This window comes from Opisthocomus hoazin, chromosome 19, assembly GCF_030867145.1.
Source record: "Opisthocomus hoazin isolate bOpiHoa1 chromosome 19, bOpiHoa1.hap1, whole genome shotgun sequence".
NCBI classification, from domain to species: Eukaryota; Metazoa; Chordata; class Aves; order Opisthocomiformes; family Opisthocomidae; genus Opisthocomus; species Opisthocomus hoazin.
This window is the reverse complement of record NC_134432.1, coordinates 16,439,918-16,450,188: the sequence shown is the minus strand read 5'-3', so window position 1 is coordinate 16,450,188 and position 10,271 is coordinate 16,439,918. Positions and strand designations below refer to the sequence as shown.

The 10,271-nt window shown below is 48.4% G+C and overlaps 2 protein-coding genes across 5 annotated transcripts in view; both read left to right on the top strand.

Moving 5' to 3' along the window:
• The first annotated feature begins 2,356 nt into the window (after window positions 1-2,356).
• On the top strand, window positions 2,357-6,636 carry ZBTB6 (zinc finger and BTB domain containing 6). Its single transcript, XM_009945243.2, has one exon. It carries the CDS (start codon window positions 2,412-2,414, stop codon window positions 3,693-3,695), a length of 1,284 nt encoding a protein of 427 aa, XP_009943545.2. The 5' UTR covers window positions 2,357-2,411; the 3' UTR covers window positions 3,696-6,636.
• Window positions 6,637-7,595: 959 nt separating this feature from the next.
• Window positions 7,596-10,271, top strand: part of RC3H2 (ring finger and CCCH-type domains 2) — a 30,808-nt gene continuing 28,132 nt past the window's right edge. For 3 of the 4 annotated variants that reach the window (XM_075439774.1, XM_075439772.1, XM_075439775.1), the window contains exon 1: window positions 7,596-7,684. The gene's annotated coding sequence lies outside the window, so the exon portion shown is untranslated. Of the gene's footprint in view, window positions 7,685-8,081; window positions 8,214-10,271 lie in introns of those variants that run through there. The other variant, XM_075439773.1, reaches the window with a different exon arrangement.

Genomic DNA, 10,271 nt, shown 5'->3' with positions numbered 1-10,271 from the left:
TAAAATCTAAATACTCAGAACTTTTTAAAATTATTGTTCAGGTTCCTGGGGCAGGAAATAGGTTTGCATGGGAAGAAGAACTGTTTTTCCTCTTAAAGCCACCCGCGTTCAGAATCGTTTTGAGCTAAAAGTGACCATGACAGTTGCATCTGACACTTGCATTCTGTCTTCAGGCAGAATCTTCTGTATTGTTCAAACATTTTGATATTATTCACTATGTGGAAATAAGTTATAGCGCTAACGTCAAAATGAAGATAGACATGGGAAATAAGAGCTTGCAGAGCCAGGTCAACGTGCTGTAAGGGACTAGTGAACAATCTAACCAGATATGAATATGGACGCGATAAAGAAAATGGTCTTCTGCCAGAGAAAGCAATAAAACTGTATAAATGCTAGAAAAGTGGCAGCAAAATGAAAAGTATTGAAAGCTTTGTGTATCTGGGAAGTTTTCTTTGTGGAATTACGAAGCTGTAATGTTACTGCAAGGAGAATACACCTTGTTGAAGTAGCTATGGGTGACCTGAAGCTGATATGAAGAGACAAGGGGTTTCTTAAGAAACAAAAGACATATAGGTTTTCAATGGTGATGGCTGTGGTGATGTCAACGTCTGAGAAGGCTGAGACTGCTGGCTGTTCAGTTAAAAGGCTGCTTGTGGTCGTTTGGTGAGACCATGGCAGAAATTAGTAGGAGAAAGCAGAAATGCAGAAGACTGCTTCTTCAGTGAAAATGGACGCATCTCTTGGATGAAAAGTGACTTCTTACTGATGTCTGTGCTTTTGGCCTGGCAAAGGGGTGCAGACCAAAAGATTGATGCATGAGATGGCTGCGTGACTCCAGAAGCACTGGAGATCTAAGAGGGCACTACGCTGATGGCACTGTGCAGAGAGCACTGGTGGCAAGTTCATCTAAGATTTGCCCCTATATGGAACAGACAAGTGAAGAGCATAGAAGCGGTATTAGAAAAATCTGGCTAATGCTTCTTCTCTGAATCACAGATTAAAATGGAGTGAGAATTATTATAAATGGAGTATACGGAGGCAGCTCGGTTACAGAATAAGATGAACTTAATTGTCCATGTATGTAAAATGTTGTCTTCATTGCAATGTTCCGATTAGTGAAAGACTAGATCCATTGGTTGTTGCTACTGATGCTGCATATTCAGATGAGGACTATGGCAGTTATCATAATCTGTGTGTTAATGTGTAGAATACTATTTGCTGGTAAGTGGATAGTCTCACAACAATGTGCTGTACAACTTCCTGCATATCCTAAAAATAACTGAAGTCTATTACAAAAATATTTTAATAACTCCTTGAATATATTAGGACTTTTTTTTTTTATGTTGGCATTTAATTTATTTATTTTATATAGAAGAAAAAAATCTTAGAACTCTTAGGTTTACCAGAGGTTTAGGCTCACCACTTTTCGGAGTGGTGGTAGCTTGCGTAGCATGTGTTCCTGCAGCATATGGTGCAGCCGCGCAGCCTCCTGTGTCGATCAGGGATGAGTCTTTCCTTAATTTATTTTTCTTTTAGGAGACGTGTTTTGCAAGTTAGTAACTGATAAAATTGAAATGTCTTTTTCTCCCCTAGCTTTTTGGCAAAACTTGGCTGCCACTGACCTTTTGTTGAAAGAACTTAATCCTGTGGGGCTGATTTTGGTTCTGGAGTCATTGGGAGGAGTAAAGGTGAGGGGGGAGAATCAATGTGTGATACAGACTGAAACTGTTGACAATTCTAAAGTCACGTTAAATCTCGATTTGTAAAAACAAAGAGGGGAAACGCAGTCGGCCCTCCTGCCTCGGCGAGGGCAGAACGGACCTCTCTCCTTCGGGATCGTACAGCCGACGGACCGAGCATGAGCTACCTCTTCAGTGACTGGGCGAAGCCTTAGCCTACCTACTACTACCAAAGCAGGCGGGGCCGCGGCTGCCGGCGCCGCTTCCTGCGCCGGGGAGACGGCGGAGGCCGGGCGCGGCGGCGGGAGGGCCGCGGTCCGCCTTCCCCTCGGCCCGTGCCCGCGGGCGGCGGGGGCGGAGGCAGCCGCTCTCCGCCACGCCTTACGGGGCCGGCGGCCCGGGCCGACACGTTGCTACCTCTGGCGGGCGCGGCGCGGTCCCCGGCGGCAGCCGCTGTAGCAGTGCCAAGTCTTCAATAAACGTGCTGCTAACTCTGCCTCCGCCGCCTCTCCTTTCCCGCCGCGGGGGCGGGCGGGCGGGCGGACCGGAAGGGGCGGGGCGGGGGGAGCGCTTCCGGGGCGCTGCGGCAGCGGCGGTGGAGGGAGCGGGCGGTGAGCGGGGCGGAGCGGGGGCGGCGGGGAGCGGCAGGCCGCGGCTGGGCCCTGCCGGCGCGGGGTGGGGCGGCCCGGGCTCGGCGTGGCTGCGTGCGGCGGTGCCCGCAGGCCCGGCGCCATGGCCGCCGACTCGGAGGTGCTGCACTTCCAGTTCGAGCAGCAGGGCGATGCCGTGCTGCAGAAGATGAACCTCCTGCGGCAGCAGAACCTCTTCTGCGACGTCTCCGTTTACATCAACGACACGGAGTTCCAGGGGCACAAGGTGATCTTCGCCGCCTGCTCCACCTTCATGCGGGACCAGTTTCTGCTCAACCAGTCCCGGCAGGTGCGGATCACCATCCTGCAGAGCGCCGAGGTGGGCCGAAAGCTGCTGCTGTCGTGTTACACGGGGGCTCTCGAAGTCAAAAAGAAGGAGCTGCTGAAGTATCTCACCGCCGCCAGCTACCTCCAGATGGTTCACATCGTGGAGAAGTGCACCGAGGCTCTGTCCAAGTACCTGGAAATCGATGCTGCCATGGAGAACGGCGAGCAGGACGCAGAGGGATGTCACTCCTCGGACGCCGGGCTGAGAAACGGGGGTGAGGTTTCAGATAAAGACTGTGAAATCATCGAGATCTCCGACGACAGCCCGGTGACTGTGGAATACCCCGTGAAGCAGGAGAAGGGGGACGTCTCGCAGCCTGCGGTGCAGAGCCTGGTCTCGGAAAGGAAGGACACAAAAACCCCAGAAATATCGACAGTTGAGATCGGATACAAGGACGATGAAATCTGTATCTTCAGAATGGATTCCATGAGCGTAGCGAATGTAGAAAATGATCATTTTCCTCAGCCTTGCACATCCTCTAAAACAAATCTGTATTTTCCGGAAACCCAGCATTCCTTGATAAATTCAACAGTTGAAAGCAGAAATACAGAAATGTCAGGAAACCACTTCCAGGCTTTTGTCAGTGACAATCCAGAAGGAGCCCCCAGTCTGATGAACGGGTTCCAGAGCCTGGACGATTCTGGCAATTCATGGCGGCACCAGTGTCCAAAGTGTCCGAGGGGATTTCTGCATCTTGAGAACTATCTCAGACATCTAAAAATGCACAAACTCTTCTTATGTTTGCAGTGTGGCAAAACATTCACACAAAAAAAGAATCTCAACAGACACATCCGGGGGCACATGGGCATCCGCCCCTTCCAGTGCATGGTGTGCTTGAAGACCTTCACTGCCAAGAGCACGCTTCAGGATCACCTCAATATACACAGCGGTGACAGGCCCTACAAGTGTCATTGCTGCGACATGGACTTTAAACACAAGTCTGCTCTTAAAAAGCATTTAACTTCTGTTCATGGAAGGAGTAGCAGCGAAAAACCAAACCTGAACGCTATTACGAAAGTTAAAATAGACTATGATTAACAGATGGGTGGACGTGGAGCCAGGCCCCACGAGAAGTTCCTGCCTAGTGAAATTCTAGATGAAATTCTAGATACAGATCCCCATGGAATGGAGAGAAGCACAAATCTGTGACTGGTGATCAAAGACAGGCCTTGCGAGCAGCAAACTCGCCTGCTGCATTAAGGCTGCTACTGCTGTAAGTGCGAAAAAGATGTTTACTAGTTGAAAGTAAACTGCAAAATACGGGAAAGGATTTCATCCCAGATGCATTCGGATTTCCCCCACCCCAGTTATGTTTTGCATTCCCCTGTTTCAAGGGCAGGCACTGCCGATTTTGAAACTGTTACTGATACTGCAATAAGCTGAAGCCTGAGCCGTGATGTTCCTGATCTGCAGCAGCTAAGGAAAGGGGATGTTCGTATTTATTCAGCAAGTCAGCCATGCCCACCAGTTCATGTACCATTTATGCTGAAATCATCTCTTTACCTGCCCAGACTTTGCTAGATCTTTCAACAGAAAGGAGGTGTGTTTTCATATCAAGTGTGTGATATTTAAGGAAGAATACACAATGAACAAAAAATAAGGCAGCTTTCAAATTGCCTCTTGCAAATAGAGAATTGGTAAAAGAGAAAGAAGCAACCGGTATTGCCTTGGAGTTCATTTTTAACTGGATAGTCTCATTAGAAGGACATGTTCAGTTTTATGAATGAGTTCTGAATTTTTCTAAACTACTTCCTTCTGATTGTTTTTTTCTGTCATACGAGCGTTTTGCGCCTGCATTTGACTAGTTCCGATTAAGTTAGTCCTGTTTCCTGAGCTGTAACATTGGCTGCCTTTTTTTACAAATCTTAGATACATACACTAATGTGAAAAATTAAGCTGTGTGCTGTTACATAGTAGCGGTTTGTACCTTCATTTTGAAAAACAATCTATCTTATTAGGAACAGCTTAGACATAGAGGTCTTCTCTAATTCTGTGATTACAGTAAAACAGTAACTATGTGTGTTTGGATAGGCGTGTTTGTACTTTGTCAAAGGTCATTTCAGTTTCATCACAAGCATCGAAAGCCCTGTAATGCGGAATCTTTATCCTGTGCCTGTCTTTGACTGGTATATGTTTCTTCCACTTAATGTGATATGAATAAAGTCAATTCAGTTGTTAGTATGAGATAATGGTACTTACATTAGATTCTCTCCAATTAGCAAAGAGCAGTAGTTTTTAATCTTGTCTGTATCATCAGGGTACACGTTCCTTCAAGTTTCAGAAGTGCCGTTACGAAGTTCTTGCTCCGAGTCCGGACGTCTGGCCTGTGTGCTCCATGTCCTGGCTGTTTGTGAAATACAAGACAATCGTTTTTAATGTCAGTTAACAGGTTTCACTTACTTTTCTCCCCTGTGTCTGTGAGTGCACCAGCCATTGCTTCGGGTTTTATTTATCAGCTATGTGAGGGGCTAAGTGTGTGCAATATCTACCATGCAGTTTCTGGTTATTAGCTGTCATAGGCATGGTCAGCTGTGCCAGCGTTATTACTGTCTTCATCTCTGGGAAATTTCAGTTGAAGGGTTTTTAAAAACTTGTTTTGTGAGGGTTTCTTTAAGCTCTCCATCTGATATTATTAACACTTAAAGTGCACATTAGTTGGATTGCAGCAATATTTGCAGGTCTCAGTTCATGCTAGGCCTTACTGTGGTAGGCAGCATACGTCTGCCTCAAAAACCCTGTAGTCTGAAGAGGCAAGCAGCGCATTCCGCAGCTGAGCACACCACTAGTGCCGTGTTCCTCCAAAAATTCACAAAAAAGTCTGGCTTTACATAGACAGTTGACGTTTGAAGGACTCCATTGTTCTGGATCACTGGAAAGGCGTGCGTGCCAAGTCTGCACACCAAAGTGTCCCTGTGAGTAGTGACAGAAATGGCAGCCCCCAGGTAAGTAGCTAGTGTAAAGGTGAATTAAAATGCACCTGATTTATCCAGTCCTTTAAGCATAAGGTCCAACCTTTCACAATCTCTATTACTTCATATTATAAGTTGATCATTTGCTTTACTTTGGTGATTTTTAACTATAGTAAAAGTCATGACAATTACGGTAGTTACAAGGTTTCGGAGTCATGTATGGTGCGACTGCCTGACATTTTGCAAAAACCCTGCATTTTATAGCACTGTCTTCTGTTTGCATTCATTAGTCTGCCACTGTTTACAGCCTTTTTGACCTTGTGATTAGTATAGTTTGCTTGCTTTACACAGAATACCATTAATTTTTTGTTCCTAACTGCATAAAGATTAAGAGTCTGATTTTCAGAAGCGTGCCAATACCTGCACTTGCCCTTGCTGTATTTGCAGATGTTAACTTGGGTATACATACATGTTTGTATGCAGCTTTTCACTTGTGTCTACAGACTTAGTTACTTAAAATAAACTGCGTCGTCCTTGGAAGAGGTCATAAAACATGGAAAAAGTTTACTTCCCTCCCCCCATCCTTTTTACATTGGGCTGCTATTACTGTAGTTCACTAAATAAACATATTGTGCATTTATGGGACAGATTGGGTTCAACGGTGCTTTAATTTGTTAATACGCATTCTTGGCAGATGTGTGATTATCATTGGTAACACTTCAAAAGATCCTTCCTTGATTTTTGTTTGACTGGTTTCGATAGGTGTATGCATGGGTATTTCTCTGTGTCTCAGAGGGGAAACAGAGGCTGATCTTTTGGAGTGCATCTTCCGTGGGAGCAGGCTTGCAAGTTATTTTGGTTTGCTGTTGTACTGCATGTAAACATGAGAGGGAGCTGTGTTCTGTGGTGGGCCAACAGCATGTTCCATTCAGTGGCTAGAGTGTCCTGGTAAGCGTTGTGAACAAAACCTGACTTTGTGCACAGTTGCATATTAAAGGTGTTTCCCCTCCCCTGTCCATACATGTAACTACTTGTCCTGTCGTAACACAATAAACAGAATACAAACAAGACATTGATTGAGAAATACATATGCTTTCTTCTAATGACAGTTAAAGAAGTCTGTGCGTACCTTAGTATGTATTATTTTGCCTTGCTGTGGTGAGTAAACAAGACGTTGTAAACCAAATACGATGTTCAACTGGCAGTTATTTACTAATGAGTTTTTTCTGTCCTTCAGAAGGGTCTATCGGCAGCACCTGCTTGTCAGATGAACGCTTTCTCCTCAGGAATCTCAGCTCTACACCGCCTCGGCCTTGACTAAGGACTGGTTTGAGCTTTGTGAGCGACCAGTGACGCGAGGTGCCCTTTCTGTGGGGTGGCTGGGGGTAAAGCAGCAGCCCAGGCACTCCCGACACCGCCTCTGAACCGCGCTGGCCCTGGGGCAGCCTCGCCGGGCCCGCAGCGGGTGCGGGGCGGCTTCGCCTCTCACCACCTCGGCAGGCCGTGGCCGGCGGCACTGGGACAAGCGACGTGCGCCAGAGACGGCTTCCAATCCCCTTATCCTCCTGAGCGCTAGTGATAATAAAGTTATTTTTTTTAATTTTGAAAGGAAAATAAATAATCGACGCTAGCGGTGAAGACGGGGCGCTGGGCCTCGACGAGCCACTGAGGAGCCACTGAGGAGCCCCTGAGGCTAGGCGCGCCGCCAGGGGGCGCCGGCGGTGGCGCCAACCGCCGCTCTGCCACGCCGTCTCTATGGCTGCCGCTTCCCCGTAGCGGCGGCGCACGTCCGACGGGCGCGTCTGAGCCACCGTCTCGATGGTAGCTTCCCCAGCCAGCTCCCACAATGCCTCGCGGTCCCCTCCTTCCCCCCCCCCCCCCGGTGGTGGTCACGTGCGGGGCGGTGGCGGGCGCGGCGCGGCCGTTGGGCTCTCGCGCGGCGGCGGGCGGGTCTCGCGAGAGGGGGCGTGGCGGCGCTCCCGGCTGTCAGCGCGATGAGGAGGCGCCGCCGAGGCCCTCGCCGCTGCCACCGCCGGGCCGCGCCGCGCTGCCCGCCCCATGGCGTCTGAGAGGCCGGGGCCGCCGCCCGCTCCCGGCCCCGCCGCTCGCGCCTCGCAGGTAGGAGCGGGCCGGGCGGGGGCGGCCGGCGCGGGGGACGCGGTGACCCGGCGGGGCCCCGCCCGCCCCCCCCCCTTCATCCCCCGTCTCCCGACGGCCTGCGGGGTCCCGGCGCTGCGGAATCCGGGCTGGGAGCGGGGCCGGGCCTCGCCCGCCGAGCGCGGCCTGTCCGCGCCCCTCGCCCCGCCGGGCCCCGGCCTCCCCGGGGGGGAGGGAGGGGGCTGCCGGCCGCCCCCCCCCTCCCCCCTCGCCGCTAGGCCGCGGGGCAGCCATTTGGTGGCGGCTCCGAGCTGACGGCGAGGGCCGGGCACAGGTGCGCGGGGCGGGCGCTGCCGGCAGCGGCCTGGCGGGGCGAGGCGGTGAGAGAGGCCGCCGGGCCCGCTCCGCGCCCCTCCGCGGTCCCGGCACCGGCGGGCGGGGAGGCTCCCGCTGGCCTCGCCGAGCAGCCCGCACCGTGGTGTCCTGCAGCCCGGAGGAGAGCCGCGCCGGCACCGGGAGCGTTCCCGCTCCTGCGGAGCTGCGCTGTGGGGTAATGGTGGGGAAGAGTCGTGGTGGAAAATAGGCCCTAGAGCTGCCCCCATCGTGTCGCCTGTAAAATGTCTTAAAAAAACCAAAACTGAGCGGGAAAAGCGTCTCTTGGCACACCTCAAGCTCTGGCGATGCTTGAGGTGTGCAGGGGGTTTGAAGCGTAGGAGTCGGCACAAGGCAGAGGAAAGGGCAGCAGCGCGGCTGGAGAACCGTCAGCGTTCCGTGACAGTCGGGGTTCGGGGTGGGACGGCGGGTATCTTTAATGGCAGAAAATAATGCCGAAGTTTCGGCCGGCGACCAGGAAAATTTCTGATGTAGGTTTGCTTCACTTTGGGTGCGAACTTAGGATTTTGCTTGGGTTTAATTGTAATTTGTGTAGCTCCTCTTGTGGTTATTCTTTCATGCCTATTATAGCTGTATCATAATATTGAAATGAAAATTAAAAACAGGCCTTCAGATTATAAGGATATAAATTTGTGATTGTGTCAGAAAAGATTTTCCCATTTTAAATGAGAACCAACAAGTACAATTGTAAGTCTTCTGAATGAAAATAGTTATTTCACCTTTGGTCTGTGTTAAACATCTGTGGAAATTCTAGAAATTGGAGCTTGTGTTGCTAGTGTAAGTATTATTCTGTGAAGCACTGAATTCTTAATTTTTTGTAATTAATCACTTTCCCGAGGCCTGCATGCCTTGTTAATGAACTTTTTCTTGTTTCTGCAATGTAAGCAAAGCTTTCCGCAAGGAGAGGTTTCCTATTAACTTGTGTTCCTGTCTTGTTTGAGGTCGTGGCCATTTCTCTCAAAAATACTAATTCCAACCATGCTTGAGATGGCTCAAACTTAAGGCCTAGTCTCGAGTATTGATCTCTTAAGGCTTTGTTGATTTACAATAGATAGAATATTTATGGTATCCAGAGGGTAATGGCTAGTAGCATTTGTTTTGTTAGGTGTACGTTACCTTTTGTTTGGTAAGATTTTATATGCCTATTCGTGGGGTGAATAAAGTGGTCTCTCCTTACTGATTGGACAATCCTAATGAAGGGAAAAAAAATCTGTATCCATGGGCATATTAAGCTATTCTGTACAAACTTTAAAAAGGCTTTCTGACTCCGCTGGAACTCTCTGTTTTCTTACCTCTATCTCAGAATGGGGTTAGTATTTCATTAAAATTATTTGAAAAACGTTAGAATACAGAATTTCTCTTGTGTAAAGAGTGTAGTTTAAGCATGGAGGTCATGTTTAAAAAAAGAAGGCACATGGAACTAAGCTGTACACGAAAGTCCTTATTCTATGAAAAATTTAATGAAGAGCAAGGAACTTTTCAGCGTATCTCTTCTCAAAGTAATTGTATCAAAATAGATCCACTTAGAAATAGATTTTCTTTCTCTGCATTCAGTGTAAGTTCAACTGATTTTGGTGGCAAAGAAAATTTTTTGTTTATTTGCCCTTCAGTGAGTCCTGAAAAGTCGATACTGTTACAGGAGCTGAATTGGTATCAGGCTCGTGGCAAGGAGAAACTCTCAGTGACACCTACGAAACATAAAAAAACCCACAGGAAACTTTTAAAACGCATTGACTGGATTTCTGCTAGCACCACTTGTACAGGAAGGAGCTGGGGTGAGCTGCTGAGGATACGCTGACTGGTGTTGGTTGGGGGATCTGCCTCCAAATTGAGTGAACTTGGTGTTAGTGAGTCGTACCACTGTTCACGGGGAATTATTCTTCATCCACATGCTTTAGGGAGGGAGAGGGGATCTAAGATTTAATTTTTTAAGAATATAGCAAGTGAAGCGTCCTGTAGGTGTTTTGGCAATACGTAGTCTGGATAGAGGTATATATTCTAATATGTTACCAAATTTCCTCTTGATAACTTTTCTGGAATTTAAATTGGGCTGTAGGTACTCCCGGCAGCATTAATGTTCAGTGAAAAAATTGTATTGAAATACTGTCTTTAAGGGTTATTAAATACTCTGCTTTATAAATAGAATTTGCACGTGATATAAAGAGATTTACATGTGACAGATATTATGGAATGTAGAAATAAGCAAGTCTGCTCT

Bases quoted from the DNA above. Each gene is read 5' to 3' on its own strand.
- ZBTB6 (XM_009945243.2), top strand. From the start codon at position 2,412: ATGGCCGCCGACTCGGAGGTGCTGCACTTCCAGTTCGAGCAGCAGGGC.